General features: G+C 38.7%; 1 protein-coding gene across 2 annotated transcripts in view; it reads left to right on the forward strand.

Moving 5' to 3' along the window:
• pdlim5a (PDZ and LIM domain 5a) overlaps positions 1–26342 on the forward strand; it is a 97584-nt gene extending 71242 nt beyond the window's left edge. For both annotated transcript variants that reach the window (XM_034091025.2, XM_034091024.2), the window contains 6 exons: positions 18643–18725; positions 20618–20819; positions 21788–21968; positions 23902–24022; positions 24226–24341; positions 24700–26342. In XM_034091025.2, coding sequence (XP_033946916.1) covers positions 18643–18725; positions 20618–20819; positions 21788–21968; positions 23902–24022; positions 24226–24341; positions 24700–24789 — 793 coding nt within the window. In that variant the 3' untranslated portion in view covers positions 24790–26342. The remainder of the gene's footprint in view (positions 1–18642; positions 18726–20617; positions 20820–21787; positions 21969–23901; positions 24023–24225; positions 24342–24699) is intronic.
• The last annotated feature ends 498 nt before the right edge of the window (positions 26343–26840 follow it).

The raw sequence follows: 26840 nt of genomic DNA on the forward strand, positions 1-26840 counted from the left end.
CAGTAGAATAAACAGCTCTTGTGTCTGCTGAACATGCCATGCATTGCAGTGAAAAGGCTGTGTTTGGTCAGAGCATGCCAGCACCAAAAGACAAGGTCCATATGTGTTTGTGGAGACACCTCATACCAACTATGACATTCTGTGGTCGCTGTGAAACTACTTGGCAGCATCTCACAGAGATCAGTCATTGGCTAGTGGACATAACTGTACACATTTAAACCGTGAAGTATGAAAATAGTGTGTATGTGTCAGAGGGAGAGAGTTTGAGTGGATGTCTTTGATATTGTGTGTGTGTGTGTGTGAATGGATGGCATAGTGTGTGAAGATTGAATTTGATCCAAAGACTATCACAGTGCAGAAATAATACCATCTGTTGTGTGGCAGAGAGAGCTGCTGGACAGCAGTCAGCTATGTTAATGGTCCATTTGTTCAATGTTTAAACCAACACATTTATGAGATGCACAATGCAAGTTCTCATTAGAGCTATACACAAGGGGTTACTTAAGATAATGTAAACAGTTGTGCCTGAAATGTACCCTTTTCCCCTCATTTTCACTTAAACCAGAAGTCTCATTATTTGGCAGCAGGCAGTGCTGAAAATAGAAACAAATTGAAACAAAAACAGACATGTAGAGCAAGGCCAGGCAAGTGATACATGATTTAAAATGTCAAGGTTGCAGTGTAATGTTAAACAGTGTTGAATACAGATATGAACAGAGAAGAGACACAAACAAGATAATTGCGTCCCTCTTTCCTCCTTCCTCCCATCCCTCTTTAATTATCCCTTCAGTTAACTAGGTTCATGTGTGGCCCAGTGCGTCCAGATGGTCAGCACTCCAACTGGCTACTATTGAATCATACCATGATTGATCCATTAATCACCCAATCACAGTCCTGCAGAATACAATTAAGTTCCCATATAATGGGCCTGATTGGTGGAGAATATTAACGAGCTATGCTGTAATTGTCTCTAATGAATGAAGGACTGGGGAGCATCTTATTTCCTGCTCTACTTGTCACCTGTTGTTAGCCAATTCCCAAAGCTAATGTTGTTCGCTATAGATAACTTGAATATATGGCACCAGAGCCTTTAATCTCAGTTATCGCCTAATAGCATAATGGGAATGAGATCCTTCCTGTTCTTTACATGAATGTTCCGCTTGATAAGTTGATACCAGATGACGTTCTTGTTTGCATTTCAAAATGTGTAAAATAGTGACCAGTGAATTTAGTTTGGCGTGTTACCAGAAAGCTTCCTGATCGACTTGCTTAATTACCTTGGAGGGGATTTATATTAGTAATTTGCCAATCTTGGGGTCACTCATTAGTCTAACCTACAGCTAATGTCCACAGCAAGGCCATGAGGGATTGCAAGTATATAATTATTAGTTTAAAGGTCACATGCAGAAAACATTGGGAACCATTCACTTTCAAGATGTACATTCACTTTTGTAGTTAATCCCACCAAAAGATTGATAACAACTACATGTCTTTTTTTGGAAACTAATTTCAATCATGAATAATCAAGAAAAGGGGTAAATGAAAGTACAATTAATAAAATACAGTTAGGTATAGGAGGTTATTTTGGTCTATGCTAAATGTTTCCGTAAATTGTTAAATCTAAATGGGATCAAATTGAAATGAGACTGAACACTGTTTGCGCACCGTCTGTACCCTCTATCTTGCTTTAGATATACAAGGTTAGTGTGGAGTGTATCCACTGTCTCCTCTGCCAGGCACATGGTGTACAAGATGATAAGAAGATAATGGGAAAGAAGAGAGATGTTCTTCAATGTGACAGTCTCTTTCCTGTATAGACAGTACTTAGATCAGGACTGTATCTTCTAAAGGCTGATTAGCTGGAATCAATGCTAACACAACAGTCTGCTGGGTGTATTCATCACAATTCTTGTCACCACACTGAAGCTTGTGTGCCTATTGTTTCACAGTCTGTTTTCATCACATGGCTTTCCTAACCATGTTCAATGTTCAAGGCATTTATTGTCATTCGTACATAGCTACAGTGTAGTTATGTCGATGAAAATCTTAAATCCCAGGCTCCTCCAACAGTGCAACCCAATAACACAGATAAAATACGGCAAGTAAATACAATATGTGTCTATTCATTTGAGATACACATTTTGTAAGTGCTATTTTATAACAACTAAGGGAAAAAATGCAATTCTAACAGCCATAACCAATTATCTCTTTCACTTTGTGTTTATGTATTTCTTTCTTATTCTCTTTTTCTGTCTTTTTTTTTTGTGGCTTGTCACACGAAAGGGTGTCTTGGCATCAATCTGCCACAGAAGAGGGAGACCCTCTCTTTTCTTCTCCTGTTAACGCTGTCTACATATTTCAACCCAGTCTCACGGCATTTCGTGTTCACCAACACGACTTTTAATCTATTGATTCATGTTCAAGAACACGATTTGCCCCTTTTTTCCGTGTTGCACAGCACGATTTTAAAAGCAATGTATTTCTACTGCCTGCAGCACGTCTTTTTCTCCGGTCGGGTCGTGGGAGACCGGAAGCTGTGTGGTTCATAAAAACATGTTCTTCCTCAATATCAAGCCACAATTATTGCTTTTATTTTAAATCGTATAATTTCTGACTTTTGTTGCAGTCTGTGAGGAAAATAAATGGGTCTCAGAGCCTCAGGATACTGAAATCTGTATTTTTAAATATTTTTTCCTTCTTATTTGTTATTCTTTTCAAAATAACACACTGTTAATTACTCACCAATAACACACAATTATCCTTGCTTTTATTTATTGGTTTAATTCCATAATCTCGGGCTTTTTTGGTGTCCGTCAGGAACTGAATTTCAAAATAAAAATAACCGGAAACAGACGTAGGCCTATAAGGGACATTTCGAGCATCATTGCGATTGTCAACATTTCTGAGTTTAGGATGGCCGAAGACACTACACTACCCATAATCCCCAGCTATCGTTTAGGACTACAGTCCCCGTAAGGTTACGCAGAGCGTCAAACAGCTGTGTGCAATGGAACGAAACCACGCCAGACTATCCAAAACTGGAATCGAACACCCCCCCAGAACTACACATGCTGGCTATTGTGTTTCGCAAAATGTTCTATGGGACGTCTCTACTGAACGTTTTCGTTTTTCCCACAATTAGAAGTTGCCAGTATTAAACACATTGGTGTTATCAAATGTAAAACATATAATTAATAAATGGGTGAAAATCGCTTGTGTCCATAATGCGCAGCATTAATATATAGCATTAATATATACCCACATGACAGCTCATTGCTACTTTGTAATTCTACTCCACTACAATGCAGAGGTTAACCTGGTATTTTTACTCCACTGCATTTATTTGAGTTACTTTGCAGATTCTGATTAATTATGTGAAATATAAACAACCCTTAAATCAGACTTTAGTTACACCTGAGTAAAATTCAGGTAAGGTGATTGTCAAGTGCCAACAATCAAGCTTGAGAAGACTAAACATGTATCTGCAATTGACATGAATGGAAACAAGTAATAAAGTATATTCATTACTCGTTATTCTCTACTAATAGTTAATTAAAGACTGTATATTATGGCTATTTTGCACATCCCTTTCAAGATTTTCAAAGGTTTATTGACATATCATACACAACTACGGTGTAGTTATGCAATGAATAAAAAACTTGGGTCACAGGTTCCTCAACAGTGCATTACAAGACATCTATCAATATGTGTGTACCTCCACCATTAAACTGTCATATTCTGCACATTTCTTATTCTATCTACATACATAAGAGTATAATTCATATGTATAATATCAGTTAAAATAAGTGCTTCAACATAGTTAACATTGCAGGAAAGCAATATATTAGACGTTAAGTACTTTGTCAGGCTTAATATTTATCTGTAGATAGATACCCCCAAAGTTTTTTTCTTATTTAAAAGAAGACCTTAATCTGTTATTTAATGTTTAAATAAAGGTTAATCCGTTTTTCTGTTTTGCACCTCCTCCTATTAATATCTTTGTACATCCTGCACTAAACTGTTTTATTGTAGAGATCACTTATAGTATCTTCTTGATTTTTTATATTCTATATTTATATATTTATACTTTCCCCCTATGAAAGTATGTACTCTTAATATTTTTTTAATCAAATATAACACATAAAAACAATAATTCAATAACGTGCTTTAACCACTAGGAGGTGCACACAAGGTACACACAGCCATAATAACTTTGTATTATTAGTGTGTATGTACAACATCTGAAGATGTATAGTTTTATGCATGCTTTCACATAATTTTACAGCATATTGCTATACTATTTCAGACTCAGTATTTACATTCTTACATTCAAAGAAAATCAGTAATATCTTTAAAAACTACAGTCCTTTTATATCAGCTGTGCACCGTTATGGTGTAAATACAGTGGCGGTTCTAGAACATTTGACATGGGGTGGCAAAGGGGGGGCAAGAGGTCATGCCAGGGTGGCATGGGAGGGCGGACAGTACGTGGTATTTTATACTGTATATAACCTATTTATTGTTAATTCATGCCCTAACACAAGTGTTCTTAATGCACAAGAGAAACAAGGTGTTCAGACAAACAATCGGGTGCCCTTTGAGTCCCCCAAGCTTATTTCAATAATTTTAAATGAAAGGAAACTACAAAATGTATTTTAAAGCAATTAATTAATGGAACAGGTTGTTTTGCATTACAATGTAAAATTAAATATATATTTTGTTTTAAAAAAATGTGTTGTCTTAGTATTAGACAGACATATTTGCATGTGCTCACTAAGCATTATTACATATTAATTTAATATTAAACAAATCAAAATGGCCAATTATTCCAAAATGTTGCTGCTAATATAATCATATGCTTGACAACTTTAACTGATCAAAAATAAATTCTGCAAAAATACTTGAATTATCTATGAAATTGCAATATTGACACACGTCCCTCAGTTTGTTTCAACCCCGTCACGCCATACCATTTACCCTCCTATTAAAATAATGGATCAGTCCATGTGTGATCTGCATTGAGGGAATTACATCACAAAAGTGTCAGTTTCTTCTCTTACCTATATTTTAGTTTTTGTATTTTCAGATTAAGATTGACAAGCTCAACATTTCAACTCTGTTATATGAATTAATAATAGTATATAATTGTTTATTACAAAATAAACAATAGTTTTGCAAAATATTACAATTTTGTAATGTCCTTGATTTCCATGTGGTGCCATATCTTAGCTAAACAAGGTCTCATGCCTACTTTTTGTCAAAAACTTCAACCCTGTTAAATGTTTTCAAGTACATTCCTAGTAATTATTTATATGTTGTGCCTGGGGTGGGAAAATGTAAGTAGTCCACTACCAGATGTTGACCAAACATTTTGGTTTAATTTTTCAAAGATATAAAGACCCAAAAGGCACCCGATTCAGAGAATACTCTAATTCTGCATATTGTAAGTGCTTAGTTATAATTAAGTACACAAATGGCATCACCCATTTCTTCAGAGAGCTAAAGGTGACCTGTGCAGCAACACATTTCAATCAATAATTGTCACTACTAAGAGCTGCTAGATTGTGCTGCTGTAATGGAACATGTAAGGAGAATAAGAACATACCATGTGGTCCAGCTGGATTTTCACCTGCCTCCTGATCCCTGCCTCAGTCCCTCTTTCTGATACTTCATCTTTATTCCTCACATACATTTCTTCTTCTTCACCACTAATGTCTTCATCTCCTCCTGGCTTCCTCCTGCTCTGACCCTTCTGGTCTCTTCAGTGAACTCTCTTTTCCTCCTGCTCTGACCCTCCTGGTCTCTTCAGTGAACTCTCTTTTCCTCCTGCTCTGACCCTCCTGGTCTCTTCAGTGAACTCTCTTTTCCTTTTCCTCTTTCTGTTCGTCCTGATCACTTCTCAGATATGTCTTTTTGTTGTTGTTGAATCACTCCAGCTACTCTGGCCTGCAAGAGTCTACTTGTGAAAAGCACTGGTACAAATGCTTGTATAACTTTACACGTTAGGGCCATGTAGCCTAGCTAATAAGTAGCATATCATCAGAAAGTATTTATCAAACGCACACAGGCAGCTGTGTTTAGATCCAGTTTTTACGGTAAAGGATGTATCCTGGTTTCATTGATCTGGCCTCATGGCTGTGATGTGTAGTTTACGTGGATTTAATAGTAGGCAACCACGTAGTTTAGCAAAGTGATCGATCTCCCAGCTAGCGCTGTCTGCGTAGTATTTTGTAGCGTAATGCCCCAAACAGCGCCCATCTGTTAAACGCTATCGATTCAAACGGCAGCGTTTTATTAATATTTAGTTTCAAGCTCTCGTCCTTAGTAAAAACAAAACTAGTGGATGGGGAAGCTGATCCATAGGTGCTGGGACAGCTCGCTCCCTCTCTGCAGCGGTGTGAGCCCAGTGTTGCCAACTCCATAGTAAGGAAAGTAGCTATTAGCTGTCCGGAAAGTCGCCAGAAGTCGCTAAATGACGTCATCGTCTAATTTGCATATCAGTTTGGCATAGAAATCCCCCTTACAATAAAGGCAGTTTGCCCGTGTGTCATCTCCAATAAATGGCTTCAATCATCCTTTATATTCGGGGATTGATTCCCACTCCTTTCTGTACTTTTGATAATATAATTTAGACTGTGCCATTGTCACAGAGAGGCACACACACAGTGGACGAGGTGATTGAGTGACTGAGGCTGTGTGAGTCAATTTAAGCAAAGGCAGTTATTTGTGAAGAAACATTTACATTTTACATTTAAATCCCGCTCAAAACCAGGACGGCTTGGCAGTTGGCGCATGCGCAATTCATTTGCAGTCTTGACACGGGGGAGTGTGGTTGTCTGGATTTGGGTTTGGAAATCCACCACATTTAACGACAAAGTCGCCAAGTTGGCAACACTGTGTGAGCCGCGGTCTGTGTGAACACCGCTCCGCAGTTTAATGCAGGGCCGTCTACGTTTTTAACGGGCCTAAAATGATATTTAAAATGATTCACTTTTAACTAATGTAATGCTTGTTTCTTGCTTGAGAAGCTTGTGGAAATAGTGTAGGTTTGTTTTAGTACAGTTTTAAGGAAACAAAAGTTAGGGGGGCAGCTGGGGGGGCAAGGCTCTACACCGGGGGGGGGGGGGGCAGCTGCCCCCCCTTGCCCCCCGTATATCCGCCCCTGTGTAAATATAACCTATCTATGAATTAGATCAAATGTAAAAGTCAGCCGAATTAGTGTTGATACTGCAAGGAGACGTATTGTGTGAAGAGAAATTGAAGATGTTGTTTAAATGTTGATATATTTATGATCCACGTCAAGTATTCAGTTTCGGCGGCATTTCTTCCAGTTTTTCCAAAGGTCTTCTCATCAGGGCTCTCTAAATAAAGAACTACGGCAGATCTGTAATATGTAATGGAGCCGAACCGTGTATTACAATGCCGTTATGTGATGACTTTCAAAGAGAAAAGCAAGAGCACTCGGAATTAAGTATTATTTTATTCTTTTAAAATGTTTTCCGGATTTCATATAATATAAACACCAAATCCCAGCATGCATTGCGGCTAACACATCCAATCAGCGAGCTTAAAACCATAGCTGAGGATCTTGGGTAAACGCTCGAAATGCCTATGTCTGTTTCCGGTTATATTTATTTTGAAATTCAGTTCCTGACGGACGCCAAAAAAGCCCGAGATTATGGAATTAAACCAATAAATAAAAGCAAGGATAATTGTGTGTTATTGGTGAGTAAATAACAGTGTGTTATTTTGAAAAGAATAACAAATTAGAAGGAAAAAAAGATTTAAAAAATACAGATTTCAGTATCCTGAGGCTCTGAGCCCCATTTATTTTCCTCACAGACGGCAACAAAAGTCAGAAATTATACGATTTAAAATAAAAGCAATAACTGTGGCTTGATAATGAGTAAGAACATGTTTTTATGAACCACACAGCTTCCGGTCTTCCACGACCCGACCGGAGAAAAAGACGTGCTGCAGCCTGCAGGCACGAAACACATTACCAGTAGAAATACATTGCTTTTAAAATCGTGCTGTGCAACACGAAAAAAAGGGGCAAATCGTGTTGGTGAACACGAATCAATAGATTAAAAATCGTGTTGGTGAACACGATTTAGGTACATTTCAAGTGAAAAACAGAGGACCTACTGATGTGATCACAAACACAAGTGTGCTATTCTCCCTTTATCTTAATCTATGTCTCTCTGTCTGTGAAGTCACCTCTCATAGTCCGATCACTCTTTCTCTTTTCGTCTCTTTCTCACTGAAATCTAACATACAGACAAAACTCAGCCTAACTATGATTGTAGTTGCCATAACACTTGTCTTCCACGAGGCCCTTAACAACTAGGAACAAGAAGAAGACAGCAGTTTTCCAACTGTTCACATTGGCTACAACTATGCATTTTGGGTATAATATGGGGAGATGTTACTGGCCCACCCAAGCTTCTCAACTGGTGCTGTCAAATACTTGAAAACACATAGTGAGGGATATTGACTGCATCATTTGAAGAGCTAATGAAATGTTCCTACGTTCAACAACGATATCCAACACACTCTCACTCCCTAAGCGTCCAATAGCGACATTTGGTCAGTGTCCGTGGCGTCCAATTGTGACGCTCCTAGGCTCCTTCAGCGTCATAAAGAGACGCAAATAGCTTTCAACTGATTGCAATGTATTCCCATCTGCGTCGGGATTTGACGCTCATGGAAGCACGGCATTCGTTTATGTCGGCTGCCCTTAAAGGTAATGTGAGCGTCCATTCCCAGGAGTAAAGGATGGCAGAAGACACTACACTACCCAGAATCCCCAGCTATCGTTTGGACTACACCATGTGCTCTTGACAAACCCCGTGATAGTCCTCAAGCTCTGTGATTGGAGAGTGTGCTCCGAGGGTTAAGCCGATTCTCAAACAGCACTTGAAATGGGATGGAACCACGGCAGACTGTCCAAAACTGGATTTGAACGGGTCCCCCCTCCCCCACCCCGTCCCCAGAACTACACATGCTGGCTATTCTGTTTCGCAACATGTTCTCTATGGCACGTCTCTACTGGAAGTTGTAGTTTTAAAAGACGTTTTCGTATTTCCCATAATAAGAAGTTGCCAGTATTAAACTGTGTACATCCCTGGAGGTTTAGGGGAAAGGAAACACTCACATTTAAAACATATAATTAATAAATGGGTGAAAATTGCTTGTGCCCATTATGGGCAGTATTACTATATATACCCACATGCCAGCTAAGGTCAGAAGAGCTTTATTTAACAGCTGGTCTTATGTGTGTGACCCCTGTGATAACATTACATTACATTAATTGATAAGCCTGAAACATGCACTTGTCAAGGTTCAGAGGCACATTGTGCAAATATGGCAGTAGCCATCGATCAGCTTAAGATAAGATATACTTTATTGATCCCAAGTTGGAACATTTGCGTTACATCAGCATGTGTAACAGTTAAATATGCAGTTGTGTTTATTTGAAAATCATTTAGTATAATCACATAAATTCTGTGTTTTATATTCAACAATTCTGTGTTCTTTATTTATTGATTGTTCAATACCTGACAAGGCCGGAGAAGAAATATCTACATACATCTATAAGAGTATAATACATTATGTATAATATCAGTTAAAATAAGTGCTTCAACATAGTTAACATTGCTGGAGGTATGCACAAATATTGATAGATGTCTTGTAATGCACTATTGAGGAACCTGCAACCCAAGTTTTTCATTCAGTGCAGAACTACACCACAGTTGTGTAGGCCTATATGATATGTCAATAAACCTTAGAAAATCTTGAAATCTTGAAAGGGATGTGCAAAATAGTCATTACATACAGTCTTTAATTAACAATTAGTAGAGAATAACGAATAATGAATATACTTTATAGGGATCGTATTAATATCTAATAATAAAAATATTGAAATTCAATAACATGCTTTAACCACCAGGTGTCCCTTTATATCAACTGTGCACCTTTATGGTGTAAATACAGCCTATCTACCAATTGGATCAAATATAAAAGTGAGCCGAATTAGTGTTGATACTGCAAGGAGACGCATTGTGTGAAAATAAATGTAAGATGTTGTTTAATGGCTGATATATTTATGATCCACGTCACGTTTTCAGTTCCTCATGTTTGTCTTCTCATCAGGGCTCTATAAATACAGAACTACGGCAGATATGTAATATGTAATGCAGCCGAACCGTGTATTACAATGCCGTTATGTGATGACTTTCAAAGAGAAAAGCAAGCACACTCGGAATAAGGTATTATTATTATTTCGGTCTGTTTCCGGTATTTGTTAATGACGGTGTGCTCTGAGATGTGAGACTGGAATTGCACAGGGGGGAAATAACGTAAGCTATCTTTAGATGCGGATTTTGTTAAACTAATATGTTTAGGCTGTGGACCAACACTATACATTGACGGGGAAGGGGGTAGCAATAAAGATAACACCATTAAACAGTTACACAACATAACAGAAATAATATCGATAGCAGCGTCCCTAGCAACCACCTTGGTAACAATGAAAACGTCGCGATTTCCTGAAGTAATCTTCGTAATAACTAGCAAACTAAAGATCATGTACATCCACTGCACACATAATCTGAAATAACAACTCATATTTCTCGCATCAAATGACATCAAAACGCATTTTAATTGCCAAACTAACTTTAAAATAGGCATTTTACACCTAGAATAAAACGAAGTTCGGCCATGTTTTCTTTTTCTGCAGGGAGACATTTGAAGATCACGTGACATAGACGCCAGCCATCGGAATGAATGGTGAAAAAAACGGGGTTTGTCAAACAGAGCACATGGTGTAGGCCAGAGCTGTATAATAGAAGAGTTACGACACCGGAAGTCCAAAAACGGTTATCGTCACGTGGTTCATGTAGACGAGGGATCGTTCCCCGGAAGTTCATGGAGGGCAATGTGAATGCATTGATAACAGGAGATAGAACTACGATTTTTGGTCATTATTAGTGAATAAAGGTTTTGATTTGCAATATTTATACAACAAATCGATATGTGTATGTATTTACATCAATATGTTTTCAAAAATAAAATCGAATTTGCTAATATTAAGTGATAATATTAGGATTAGTGTGAACAACTAGTTTACATGTTACTAACAGTGCCTTGGTTAAAGAGCCTGTTGCTGTTTATTTATAGCTTTGAATTCTTTCAAACCAATATTATCTTCTTAAACTTGTATGGTAGTCAGGAGCATCACTTTCTAATGTTTATTGATACATTTAGAGGGAGGGGATCTAAAGTAATGCTTTAAAATTCAGATTGGATTCATTTCTACCATTTTCTTAAATTCATGGTAGTTTCAGTAATCCCCTGGTAATTGAGGACACAAGTTATCTAAATGACTAATGTCATCTTTATGGCTTTCAGAAAGGACAGGAGACCGACAGGTGACTATCAAAGGACTAGCAGCAGCAGCAGCAGCAGGACTAGCAGCATATGATGATGATGATGATGATGATGATGATGATGATGATGATGATGATGATGATGATGATGTTAAATGTGTTGTTTTAGGAAAATCCATTGCAAATACCATGGTTTGCTGTGCTGCTTGGGGATGCTCAAATCGCTCAGAGAAAGGAGTACGAATGTACGGCTTCCCCACTGACACAGAGCGGAGGAAAAAATGGCTGGCTCAAGTCAGCAGGAGCAATTTCACGACCAACAGCAACAAAATATGTGATTTAATTATATACAAACACTGCATTTGCACTTTTTCACAAAACGAAAACCACACCATTGGGAAAGCTTAATGTTTTGTTTAATACAAAAAAACAGGGAAAGGCTTGAAAAACACTGAGAGTTGAGACTCAGGGTGCAGGGTGAGGGTCTCAGTGCAGGTATTCAGGCTCCATTGAATCCCCCTCTGGTTCTTGTGCTGAAAGAGGGAGTAACAGACAGGAGAAAGGGTTATACACACCTATATAGCACACCTATTGCCTTGGGGAGATAAGGTGTTTACTTATATAAAACAGTAGTATTAAACGTACCTTGTGTTTTCACTCTCACTTAAGTCCCTCTCCCTTTGCCATCAATCCAGAATCAGCTGAGCTGCAACATTATACAGACAGGTAATAATCAACAGAATCACAAGGACACAATATGGCTCTGCTAAAAACACTCACTCTTACACGCACCAAAGTTATATTTATATAATATTTAACTCCCTCCACCCCCGCATACAATCCCGTTTAGAAGCCCCTCTTCTCTAATTCAACATGTTGGACGAAATGACATTAAGAGAACGGAATGTACAATTAAAAGGCTGTTCAACGTGTGTTGCTAACTTGCTTCGGTATGCTAGCTTAATCTGTTATCTGTAAACGTTCCCTAAATCTACTAATTTAGGGATAATCCACTGACATCCTTTAATACACATGTTCATTAGAATCAGATGTACTGATAATATCCGCAATATACATCTTTAAACTTCTTCTTACCTTTAAAAGTCCGTCACGAACGGTCTATTATGCTGCAACTCCACAGCTCTGCCAGCCTTGGCGCTAACTTCCGGGGAACGATTGAGAGGCTCCACGATCCGCCATTGCTGTAAAAAAGTGGTCCATTGGAGTGAACGGAGATGTCGTAACTCTTCTATTAAATAGCTCTGGTGTAGGCCAAACGATAGCTGGGGATTCTGGGTAGTGTAGTGTCTTCTGTCATCCTTTACTCAGAAAACATATTTGTTTCTCCGAATCGAAGGGGAAAAATACAAAAGCATTGTACACAATTTAAACCAATCAATGTTGTGTAATTAACAAGGATAATCTGGTGTTTTTTAGTCGATGAGTAGTGCAGATATCACTGTAAAATCAGTCGACAGTAAGAGGAGTACTTACTTCCGGGTGTAAAATTCTCCGTTATCCAATGGGAATGGATGCTCACATTGCCTTTAAGGGCAGCCGGCATAAACGAATGCCGTGCTTCCATGAGCGTCAAATCCCGACGCAGATGGGAATACATTGCAATCAGTTGAAAGCTATTTGCGTCCCTTTATGACGCTGAAGGAGCCTAGGAGCGTCACAATTGGACGCCACGGACACTGACCAAACGTCGCTATTGGACGCTTAGGGAGTGAGAGTGTGTTGCGATATCTGGCATGCTCTGCCATCTCTCTGCAATACCAGAAAAATACTTTCAAAGCCTGTCTTGGTTTAATTTAATCCCTAAATGCAAATAATAGTCAGTCTTATTTGAAATGGTATTTTATTTATTCTGTTATGTATTTGATTAATAATGGATTTATGTTAAAGAATGTGTGCGAAGTCACATTTGTATTGCTCAGTTTTTACTTATACCATGCAACCCCAAAAATAAAAACCATTCTAAAAAATACAAGTCTATCAAACATGTTCTTCTTGAAAAACAATTAAGGCCCTGACACCCGATGGACACACGATAAAGGAAATGTTCAAATTCGGCTCTGATCGTAGCAACATCGGGCCATTCGTGAGGGCTCCGGAGCCTGAGAAACTCCATCGGCGGTCATACCATGGCTTAGATCTAAGCCATCGTATGACCGCCGGTGGAGTTTCTCAGGCTCCGGCAGCAACTTCGTGAGCGGCAACTTCGTAAGGCACTCGTGAGGGCATCTTGTCAAATCGTGTCATCTTCGTGTTATCATCGGTGCATTCACCCTCACTCTGATCGGGGCGAATACCCGATGGCACCGATGATAACAAGATGCCCTCACGATTGCCTTACGAAGGGCAAAATTGACACACAAATTCAACACGAAATTGAACCTTCGCAAGGTCCTCCGGCAATTTTTTGGCATGCCAAAGATTTTGCCACCGCTCACGAAGTTGCTGCCGGAGCCTGAGAAACTCCACTGGCGGTCATACGATGGCTTAAGATGCCCTCACGAATGGCCCGATGTTGCTACGATCACACCCGAATTTGAACATTTCCTTTATCGTGTGTCTATCGGGTTGTTTTATTGCACAACAAAATCATGTAAACATATTATGTAAATAACCCAATTTGTGTTCTGTGAAACTAAAAAGAATATCATATACTATTTTGAAGGAGAGTTGACAGGAAGTTGTTATGGAAACAACATTACGGAGAAAACGTAATATTTTCTACATATAAAGACGAATAAAGTAAAGAACAAAGTCTGAAGATATCAGTGCAGTATCATAGTACTGTAACATAATTGCTTTTTGGTACTTTCGTTGCAGTTGTATGTCTTACATGTAATGTAAATGTTGCCTTCGTGTGTGGTTCGGGGCCATCTTCGTGCGAAATTCACAATTCCATATTCGTGTGTCTATCGGGTGTCAATTTTGGGACAGTGTGACAGGGGCTTTAGGTGCAGCCCTATATTCAGGAGATCAGAGAGAATATTTCCTAATAAGTCCTAAAAACTTTAATAAGTAAATAACGTTTCCACCATTAAGGAAGACTTACTCAGAGACATGTTATGAACTGCAAAATAATATGTTTCAGCAAGCATTGAGGCTTTATCATCACTGAGTCGTCAGTTATCTTGCTTGGATTTTAATGAGATTTTACTTGCTGGAGACTTTAACTGGGACTGGTTGTCCTCGGTCTCCGATAGTTTTAAATCAACCTCTTGACTCTTTTAATCTTATGCAACTTATCAATAGCCCAATTTTTGCAAATGATATACCATTGCGCTATAGCTACAATCAGGCAAGCTAAGCTTCCAAAAACAAGACCACAAATAGTTTTTAAACGTGACTTTAAACAATTCTGCGAGCAAGCATTTTTTCATGACCTGTGGGATTTTGATTGGAACAAGATCTCTCTCATTAGTGATGTTGAACTGGCATGGGATTATTTTCATGAGGCTTTTTCTAGAATTATAAACAAACATGCTCCTTTCCGCAAATTTAGGGTGAAAGGGTTAAAAAATCCCTGGTTTAGTCCTCAACTGGCCAGCATTCTAAAAGAAAGGGATATTGCCTGGTCAAGGGCCAGAAAATCGAAATCCCAAGTGGATTGGATTGTTTTTAGACAGCTCCGAAATCATTTCACCTTCCTAGTTAAAAAGGGTAAATCTGAGTACTACATTTCTAATACTACTATTAACTTAAATGATCCAAAGAAAATTTGGAAGGTAATAAAAAACTAATTTGGAACAAAAACTAAAAATGAATTACCAGCATTGTAAAAAGTATTGTGCAGCTCTATTTATTGATTTGTCAAAGGCGTTTGACACAGTTGAGTTGATCATATCATCCTGGCGGAAAGACTTCACAGTATCGGCTTATCTAGGCATACTGTAGGTTGGTTTTTAAATTATTATCAGCGAGAACCCAATGCGTCCAATTTTCTGGGTCCTCTACTTCCTTCCTCCTGATAGCAAAGGGTGTGCCACAAGGTTCCATATTAGGACCGATTCTTTTTACCATATGTAAATAATCTATGTAATAATTTAGCAAATGCTTCTTACCATTTGTATGCAGATGATACTGTTATTTATTGTTCCTCCGCTTCTATAGAGCAAAGTCTAGATTTCCTCCAGTCTGCCTTTGATGTCATACAAACCCATTTATATCAACTAAAGTTGGTATTAAATGCTGAAAAATCCAAAGTGATGATATTTTCGAATGGCAAAAAGTTAACATCTATTCTACCCAATATTTGTACTGCACAAGGGACCATGGGAACCTGCCTGCAGACCTCCACTCTCAGGACAGTTCCGGTGCAGACCTCCAGTCTCAGGATACCTCCACTGTCAGTACAGGAAGTGACGATTCTGACGCGTTTTTTTCCCCGCCCACCGAAGGACTCGTTTGATGGACATTTTCAAATCACAATGGAGAATCATCACGGAGGTGATGAGTCCGCCCACCGTGCACTTTGGGTCGGCCTTGGTCAAGCCCTTTTGACCCCCCCAGCCTGGTTCTCGTAAAAGTTTTTCGCTCAAATGACACCATGGAGGAATGTAACGGGAGTTGACAGGGGACTCTGCCCGCCTCACGAGTGCCTATTTTCGGACACTTGTTTTCACTTTTCCCCGGTTTTATTATTTTTTATAATATGCCCGGTCTCTGGTGTCCCCCCACGGCCTGTGTCCAGCCGTGTCCAGCCGTGTCCCCCCCCCCACTCATCCATATATTAACAAAGAGTGGGGGACTTCCCCCACTCTGCGTGTCTCTTCCTTCCCGAGCCGGCCGATATGAAGCGTGACCAAGACGCACCGTCCAGGGGTCCCACGGGTCCCGCAGCGGGGTGGAGGTTCCCAGCTGGAACCTCCCCACCTCCGCCGCGGTGCACCCGGCAAACGCGGTTGTTTCTCGAACCTTCCACTGTTGTCTAGCGGGTGTAACTAAAATACAAGATGTCGTATTTATATATATAAATAAATATATATCTATATATATCTATGATATAGAAAAAATATATCTATGATATAGATAATAAGTGTCAGTACGATTTTATTTTGTATTTGCGTGCATTTCCTGTTTGGAAAGTGGCACTGTACTGATAGTGGTGATTTTATTTTGGAATTCTTAGCGTGCACTTCCTGTCCTGAGAGTGGAGGTGTCCTGAGAGTGGAGGTCTGCACCGGAACTGTCCCTCTCCAAGGGACTGACATTGAGAGGGTCACTACTAACACATTTCTTATTGAACAGAACTTGTCTTTCAAGTTACACACGGAAAATGTTGTTTCAAAGCTAAAAATAAAATTAGGTTTCTTTTAAACACATTTGATATCTGCAACGTTTTTACCTGTATTAGATTATGATGATCTGCTACATGAATGCCTCTGACCAGTGCCTAAAGAGCTTGGATACTGTGTACCGTTTTGCCTTACGATTTATTACTGGATGTGGATATCGAGTACACCATTGCACTTTATATGCTGCTGCTAATTGGCCATCTTTGTCTGCTCGCAGACTTTCTCATTGGTTGGGTTTTATTTATAAATCTCTGCTTGGGTTGATTCCCTCCTACATTTGCACATATATGTGTCGAAGAGAAAGTCTATATGGCCTGCGCTCACAAGATTTTATTCAGATGCTGGTTCCTACAGTGAGAACAAAACTGGGTAAAACAGCTTTTAAATATGCTGCCCCCACAGCTTGGAACAATGTACAGAAGGAGCTGAAACTCTCAGATTGAATCACTATGGGGGAATTCAGGTCCATCTTAAAGGACAGAGAACACGACACCATTGGTAGATGTGAGTGCTCGTATATCCTAAAATCGTTTTAAATGTTGCCAGTTTTGAATGATGCCAGTTTTGAATGATTTTTAATAGTTTGTTTTACTTTGCATATTGACTGGCTAATGTGCCATTTTATTTGTGTTTTACAGCTGTATTTGTCTGCCTGTTATGTCTGTGTTTTATCTGTTCTAACTTCGTACATGCTGCCCCTCTTGGCCAGGTCACTCTTGGAAAAGAGATTTTAATCTCAATGAGTCTTTTACCTGGTTAAATCAAGGATATATATATATATATATGTTGACCCATGAGAGAAACTGTGTGACCTCCATAAGATTATATTGCTATCTGTAAAAAAACTTAAAACAATAGCATGGATATCAAATGTCACCCTGTTCCACAGCATTGTTCACTGAACACTTATCATATATCTATGCAAGGCTCAGTTTGTCTATGTTATTAAATTAGTGTTCTGGCATCGTTTCATGTGATCACCAATATATTTTACTGCAAAGTCTCTTAAAATTACTCAGCCTTCGACCCAAATGTGAATTTCAGGTCTATTTCTTGGGGCCCATGAAAATGGACTGCCCATGTTCCTGTGGGGACTTATTCAGTTCAGAACTTTGTGCATTCTTAGGAGACATTTAAAGTATAAAGGGAGGTTAAAAAATACCTGTGTACAATAGTCGTGAAAACAAGATTATGCATTGAATAATGTGAACTCTTTACCGCACCATAAGAGCTCTCTTCACCCCCATTATTAGTTCTCGGAGTCTGGTATCTGTCTACAGCACATCTGGAATGGGCACTTTCGTTCATTACACTATGATATATTTCACTGCACCGTAGTCCCTTTCTCTCTGTTAGGTCATGGGAATTGATATGCTGGCATCATTTTTGAATGAGTTTGCTGTATCATTAGTGCTGTGCAAACTCGTTTCCCATCCATCATCAGGCCGGTGGCCTGGACTCTGTTCTGCTGTGAAGTGGCACATGGCACATTGTTGTGAGTGTGTACTCACATGTAGGAATTGCTCCGTGAAGTTGAGTACTATACTGTGTTGGCTGAAGCTGCATGCAGTGTTTTGTTTGGTACAATATATTTCTCCGCTCTGTCAGCAGGTAGGTGGTCTGGAATCCGTCTTACTGTATTTTGACAGAAACTTGAATAACGAGACTGTGCTGATGTCTACCTGACAGGATTTTTTTCTAATGGCTATTCGTACAGTAGGCTCTCAGTGATATTTTTCTGGGAATTACATTTTGGAAAAAAAAGCACTAAGGCACATAAGTCACAGTACATACCAACCATTCTGATTGAGTGGATAGTAACCATGCATTTTGCAATTCAAGCACTGAATACTGAGTTTGTGTAGGGGGAATTTTTTTATAATGTTAATTACACAACGTTTTCCCATTAATTGATCAGAATATAATTTCCATTCCATTTACAGTGAGGAGGGAAAGGAGCCAGAACTCAGCAGCCATGAGTCAGCAGTTATCAAAACCATGACGAAAGGACCGCCTGCAATCCAGGGTAAACATGTGTGTGTGTGTGTGTGTGTGTGTGTGTGTGTGTGTGTGTGTGTGTGTGTGTGTGTGTGTGAAATATTAATATTAATAGAAATAACATATCCGCCTTTGTCAGCATAAAATAATACATGATACATGGGTTTCAATGATTTAAGAATGCCTTCATGTTCATCGAGCCTACTGCTTCATGAAGTCTGTAGGAAAGTACATTGCTGCTTGAATCTGTTACTAAATACAGTTAAAGTATATTTGCCTACGTGTGTCGTGTCGTGGAATTTTTTCACAAAATGTACTAGTGGAGTATAATCAGACTGGTGCCTCACATGTTTTCTTAGCACAAGTCATAGTGGGTACCTTTACTGTAAATATCGAGTCCCTCAAATAGATTCGTAACAATTAATTAAGGAATTCAACTAAATCCTTTTTTAATTATGTATTTTGATTGATTCATATATGCACCCTTACAGTAACGAAAATGTTATTTTTATTCTCACAAAAAATGTTTGATTTGAAATCCTGACATAGTGTAAAACTGATTTACTGCTGTTAGATTTAATGTTGTTGCAGCCATTTAGCGAGAGGGAAAGAGGCTTATTTTTCCATGGACCAAGCGTGACATATGTTGTGAAATAGGTCATTGCAGACTTTCTTTTTCTTTTCTCATATTTTTCCTCTGTGGAAGCCCATTAAGCAGGCGAGAAAGTCCCGCTCTGCCTGTTGCACTTTGTTCTGTAACACGTGCAGCACTTCTACTCCGTAAGAAAGATAATATTTACTGAAGACTTATGTTATGTATGGGAGTTATGAATAAAGTTTTAAAGGCAAACCACAGTGCTGCCGAACAACTAATCTACTCCACTCTACTGCACTGGGGCGCACAGTTTCTGAGAACATTAATTGTTCAGTTTAACATACTGTATATGTACCCCAAAAATGTTTCTATCTGCCTATTTAACTGCTTCAACTTTTACTCCATCCAATCTAAAATCACAAGTTCTCTCCTTTTCCGCCTGTTATCTCCCTTATGTATCAGCCACTCATCAGACCACATGGTCTTTCATCCATTAGTTGGTCTAAAAACGACTCCAAATCAATAATAATGTTGCTCCCTGGCAGCAGGTGTGTACAAATCGACTGTTCGACATGTTTGCTGATAATCTTAAAATGAGAGGCTGAAAATATGCTTGGAGATGTGCAAATCTGGCTTGAGGTTTTGCTTCTCTTCTTTTGTCAGTTTAAAAAATACTGCAATTGTAAAATTTTAAAATGTAAAAGAATACCTGACTAGCCCCAACATTTCATGGAAAACCATCCCTGTTCCTATGCCAAACACATATTTAAACATTACACGCATGTAATGGTAAAGCCAAACTCCAAAAGTAGTCCATTCCTCCCCATGTGCATATAAAAACAAACCTTCATCCACAGTCTGAAGATCAAAGGCCAGGCTATATGTTTAGCCAGGTGTTGGTTTAGGTTTTATCTGAGGGAAGGTGTGTGTGTGTGCGTGTGTGTGCGTGTGTGTGTGTGTGTGTGTGTGTGTGTGTGTGTGTGTGTGTGTGTGTGTGTGTGTGTGTGTGTGTGTGTGTGTGTGTGTGTGTGTGTGTGTGTGTGTTCGCTCGTGCGTGGCCATGTGTATGAAGGCACATATGCCATAGGCATGTGTCAAAGTTGTAGATTGATGTGGTGAATTCATGGTTGTTGACAACAGTAGTCAGCTGCGTGCACCACCCTGACACCAGCTGGGTGTATAGTCAAGAGGTTAGAGGTCAAATAACTTACACACCTAAGAAGAAAACACAGAGCTTTGTGTTTCTATAAGTGCTTGTATTTTTATTTAATTTGTTGTTGTTCCTCCAGTTTCTATTATCTTTATCTCTTTTGTATCTTCTTCAGGTCAAGTCCCAAAGGCTGGTTTAATCACCCCGTCTTCCGGTATAAAGGGTAATGGTGGTGCCAGTGTCCCCAGGAGTCCTGTCCCAACCCGGCCTTTACCTCAGCCCCATCCTAAAGATGAGGACACCCTGGTCCAGATGGCAGAACACATCCCTGCTGGTTTTCGTACGCCCATGTGTGCCCACTGCAATATGGTCATCAGGTGAGAGTCACATTCTTTACTTTGACTAATAATGTCATTTACACCTTAGGAACCCATTAAGAATCTCTGAATGGATTATCTAAATTACCTCAATTAACCTACTATCCTATTTTTCTTGATAGCAGTGTGGAGATATTACAAATAAAGAATCACAGGCTCTGTCATCAGCCCAAATACTGCTTGCTCACCATTCCTTAAAAAAGAGGCCTGTTACTTCCCTTGGCTGCCCAGATATCCAATTGTTCTTAATCAAGTCACGATTGGAACATATTTCCATATCTAAATTATTCAGCGTCCCAGTTAGGCACTTAAAATAATTAACTGGAAACCATCTCGAGTAAATAATCTGTGTATGAAACTGTAGAACTACAAATTTCTGACTGAAACTATTGATGTACATGATATGATCTGATACCAACTCTTGGTTATCCTGTTCTTCTCATGACTGCCTTAACACAAGCGTTATTTCCCAAATTGTGTCACCTTACATTACATATCACTAAGGATAAGGTAGCTCACATGCTAATAGCTGCCAGGCTTGTGCCACTATCTGAGAAAGCTCAGATAAGCACAGCTGTTGTGTGCAGTAAATTAGTCTGTGTTGTTTTCCTACTTTAACTAATCATCCGAGTGGACAGTGCCAAAGTGCTGTCACAGTGGACGCAGAGGATGATTGTCACAGTAAAGCTTCAGTGACATCAACACATCGGATTCTAGAATCTGATACTTGTTTTTGAAGCAGCCTTTATTGACCTGAGTAGAATATGATTAGTTTACCGAGCAATTTTGATAATCTATTCATTGTGTATGTCCTTAATTTGAGAAAGCCCAACATGGACTGCTTTCAATGTCTTTAATTTGCAAAACATAGACTTTGGACTGTTCTTCTTGTAACTTCAGTTAAATAAAAAATAAAAAGTTGATTTTAAACTTATCCATTTGTCTTTGCTTGTCCTTTTTTCACCCAGAGGGCCATTTTTGGTAGCATTGGGAAAGTCATGGCATAAGGAGGAATTTAACTGTACCCACTGCCGTAAATCCCTGGCAGATATAGGCTTTGTGGAAGAACAGGGCACTGTCTACTGTGAACATTGCTATGAAGACTTCCTCGCTCCAACATGCAGCCGCTGCCAGGACAAGATACTTGGGGTGAGTGTGTGTGTGTGTGTGTGTGTGTGTGTGTGTGTGTGTGTGTGTGTGTGTGTGTGTGTGTGTGTGTGTGTGTGTGTGTGTGTGTGTGTGTGTGTGTGTGTGTGTGTGTGTGTGTGTGTGTGTGTGTGTGTGTGTGTGTATGTTATTTTAAGCAACACATTAAGCAACACATTAAGTTGACGAAACACTCAAGTCAAATGTAATTAATGTCAGATCCACTCGTGTCGTAGGGGCAGTGATAACATAAACCTGTTAATGTACGCATTAAAAAAAAAGTCAAACACTTTTTTTTTTACCAGCTGTATTCACCTTGCAGGTACAACTATGTGGCTTTTATCCTGGATAAAGTGTTTAAGTCATGGATGCTTAAAGTTTAACTTCTTCATATTTGTCTAATATTATAGTTCACTTTTCATTCAGGAAGTATGACGCTGCGCTGTCAGTACGCTTGTCAATGTTTGTGTCAAATATTGCTAACCCCGCCCCTTTCATGTTAACGTGCATAACATAACTAGATAGGGCACACCGGGCTTGAGTTACCGAGTTGATAACCAACGTCATACAGTAGGACCGCTTAGCTAGAGCGCGTTTGTTTTGGGTTAGGTAAGCTGGGTAACTCAAACATATCCAGGGTATGTTGAACTGGATTCGTACAGGCCTCTGTTTTTTGGAGACAAAAAGGGATACTCCTCCTCTGTGGAATTCCGTGCAAACCCGTCACACATATCTGACCTTATTTCTTTAATGGTTTGTATAGACTGGTACATCAACTTGATTAAAATGTTTCAGTGTCCTCAACATTGTATGTTGAAGGGTTTGAAATGATAAATTGGGTGCATAACTACTTTTGGTTGCAAAGTAGGATTATAATAACATGAAGTAGCTCCCAAATGCAAGATACTTTACTATAAAAATGAAAGCTCCAGAAGCCCGTATTTAAAACATTCTACTTAATGAGAGTGGTTGACACAACATGCAAACCTATACTTGAACTGATATGGTCATACAAGGCTTCATTGCTATGGGATTTGTCTCTATAATTACTTTTTGCTTTGTTTATCAAATGCCAATATGAGACAAAATAATAAAGGGATATTAAATGTTAAGGTGTAAACATCATCAAAGTGTCCCTTTTATGGTAACAATAAAATACCTGAAAATGCAAGACAAATTCATAAAAGGCCCATATAGGAAGGATAGGGAATTTTCTATAGTGACCCCCACTGAAACTCAGGAATGTGGTGCATGTTCGGGTGTTAGGAGAATTAGGCTTAGAGGCCTTGAGGCTGCAGGTGTAGCATGAACCCAGAGCGTCAGGAAGCTGAGATGGCTGCTCTCATAACAGCACTGACATTCATCCCTCACGTGTTCTAACCTCTTTACCCTCAATCCCTTTCAACCCTCTATTTCTCACACATCTTCAACCAGCTTACGGCTTCTTATTAACCTGTTTTCTCACTCCCTCTCCTCTAATCCTTTATTTCACTCTGGCCCACCAACTTTTCATTGATTCCCTGTCCTGTCGTGTTCTCACAGTTTAAGGGTGGGAAAAGAAGCAGTTTGTATATTTTAAGCCGGGTCATGTGGTCACACAAGACAAAATATTATATTTAAATGTGACGTGAGAAAAGAACAGACTTTAGGAAAGTCGGTGTGCATTCCTGGCAAATGTAAAACAGACACTTTTATCCATTTTGATCCAATTTGGATTGATAATAGAATTGGAATGATTTTTGTTCACACATTACATAAACAGCTGTTTAACAAACAATTCCCCAATTAGCAAGGTAACATCCAATAAAACGTTTAAATATCCTTGATCTAATTGTAATATTCCTTAGAGTCTTAGATGAACAAAAACAGAGACCAGTGATCATAATGAACTGTGTTATGCTTCCAACTAACAACAGTGTTTTATTTTTGCATCCAGGAGGTGATAAATGCCCTCAAACAGACGTGGCATGTCCACTGCTTTCTGTGCGCTACCTGTCAGCAGCCAATCAGAAACAACACCTTCCACCTGGAGGAAGGAGAGCCATACTGTGAACAAGGTAAGTGATGAGGACTCTTATAATAATAAGTTGACTGGACACATGCTGATGAAGGATGTCAGGATAGAAGACAGAAGTCTGTAAATGGACACAAGTGACTCTCTGTTATGTTTAGAATTTATTTTAGTGAAAATAATAACCAAAGAAAAGCATTGATGCTCTTTTCTGTAAATAACATGCTATGTTGTTTTGTCTGAAAAAAGATTTTTACAGTATGTTCGGTACCAGCTGCCATGGCTGTGAGTTCCCCGTTGAGGCTGGAGACAAGTTCCTCGAGGCCCTTGGTTACACCTGGCATGATAACTGCTTCGTCTGCGCTGTAAGTGAAAGCCTCACAGTATATTCACTGTACAGTTAATTAAGACAGTCCTGCCCAAGTTTGAACGATGAGGGCAAGACTGAGCTTGAATATAAAAGAGACACAACATTTGCAAACTTTGCATAGAACAGCAGAGGCGTTATCCTGGGTCATTATTGATTCAATGTACAACGATGACCACCATGCCACTTACCAACCTAGACTTTTGACAATCGCTTAACTTTTTTTTAAACCACTTGTCTTTCAATAAATCATGTTGAACTTGATACATATTATAAAGTAATGGTATTGTTTATTTTTCATCATCATGGAAGAGTTTTAAAGTTCTTACTAACGTGTGTGTATTCTTTTTCCTCAGGTGTGCTGCACTACTCTGGAAGGCCAGACCTTTTTCTCCAAGAAGGACAAACCTCTTTGCAAGAAACATGCTCACACACTGAAGATATGATTGTTCAGTGATGTTGGACTTTCCTCACACAATTTCTAGCTATTCATTCCCCCTTGCTTAATGGGGTGGGAAGGCCTCTTACAAATGCATGGGACAGTAAAAGACAAGCACTACTTACATAGTAACATAGCAGCCATAATAAGGAAAACACTACCATGTTTGCAAAAGTGAACTTACCCTTCTATGGGACACAGAACCATTGTAAGTCAAAAACTACCAGACTTTCCTATCCATTTTCTACTATAAGCAGCAAAGCTGGCAGTAAAGAATCCTTGTTTTTATCATCTTACATAAAAAATAGAGATTTTTATCTGGATTTTTGTTCTCACGCATTAAAAAGTAGAGCAATGTGCAATTAGTGCAATGTCTGTTTTCAACCACCAGACATCCTGAAAGTCATACATTTAATAATACAAATAATGTTTTGATCCTGGTCTCTTTTTCTTTATTCTTTTTTTCATTCGTATCTCAGAAGTAAGAACCTTTTAATAACATCATATTGAATATTGTAAATCAGTGTACAAAGACGCTTGGGTAGTAACCTTTTGATTCACACAACACTTGAAATTATACAGTACCAGAAATGCGTGAAAATATACCATATATTGATATCTATTCTATGGGAACACAGTAAGAGAGTTTATTATTGTTTGTTTGAATGTTTGTGTCGCTGGAATCAAATGTAACAATCTGATCTGCAGCTATTAAAACAAAATACACTCCGACAATTCTTGTATCACTTGTTTTAATACAGGTGAGCTGGATGTCTGATGTTATGGTAAAACCTCTTGTTTTCTTAAATAATTTAATGTATTTTATGTTCTCATGTGTTACTTGTTAAATGTTACCAGTTTCAAAACAATTCATTACCTAAATGGCTCATAGATGACATGTAGATTAATTACAATATAACAACATATAAAGCCTGCATTATGTATATCTATGTATTTCTCCTTATTTTCATACACTGATATGTTTTGATTATTGCATAGTATTGAGTGCCATATTGTATAATTTGTCATATTCATATTTTTAGTATTTTACTCATATTATAATATAAATATTTATTTTCAATGGTATAATAACTGCATACATTTCTGCTTGATGCATTTATAAAAGTGAAAAGCTCTTTCTGTCATGGCCTGCAGGAAAATAGGGTCAAACATATTCTTATTGTAGTAAACAGTATTTTATTCTGTTTTTAGAGGTAAGATATGTGTTATCTGCAAACATAAATTAATTTACTGTTTAGGCTTCTGGGTTTTTGTTTTTTAGGGAATGGTGCAGGGAATGGGTGTGGAGGGGGTTAGACAAATAGACATGTTGTTGCCATGGTCTATTATTTTTGGTTTTCTAACACCAGAACAAATGGTAGCAAAACATTCTTTATTAATTTCACCTGATTATCATTAAAGAAAGCTTGTTTTTTTTCTGAATGAGATCAAGTGAGTACCGTGTACAGCAGTAATGGAGCATAGTAAACAGTTATTCTATCTCACAAACTACAGTTGGAACTATCTGAGTTGTTTGATAAATGATGTTTTTAAAACCTCTAGAGGCAAATCCTGTGTTTCTTCATGTTTGCTTTCTTCTGAGTCAGTGTAATACTATCTTACCACACTAAACTTCCTGTATTATTGCTTGAGGAACCACATGGCAGTACAGAGGAGTGTGACATAAGCAGTGTGAAATGTAGATTTTAACGCATGTCTCCACCATGCTGAGAAAAGGTCAAAGGAGACATGGTCACGTCCTCACTGGGGTGGAATAAAGCAACCCACTCTCTTCAGTCTGCGTACAAATGACACGACTTTACACATTGGAAATGCGTGCAATAGATATGCAGAAGTCCGATTTTGCGTGCATATGATACAGTACGCTAACCATTCCCATTGAGTTCTGAGGCCGAGTTTTGCATGCATATGATACGCCACGTTTTGACCGGAAGCTGTGTGGTTCATAAAAACATGTTCTTACCGGTTCTTACTCAATATCAAGCCACGATTATTGTTTTTATTTTAAATCGTATAATGTTTGACTTTTCTTTTGCC

This window comes from Pseudochaenichthys georgianus, chromosome 9 (assembly GCF_902827115.2).
Source record: "Pseudochaenichthys georgianus chromosome 9, fPseGeo1.2, whole genome shotgun sequence".
Lineage (NCBI taxonomy): Eukaryota > Metazoa > Chordata > Actinopteri > Perciformes > Channichthyidae > Pseudochaenichthys > Pseudochaenichthys georgianus.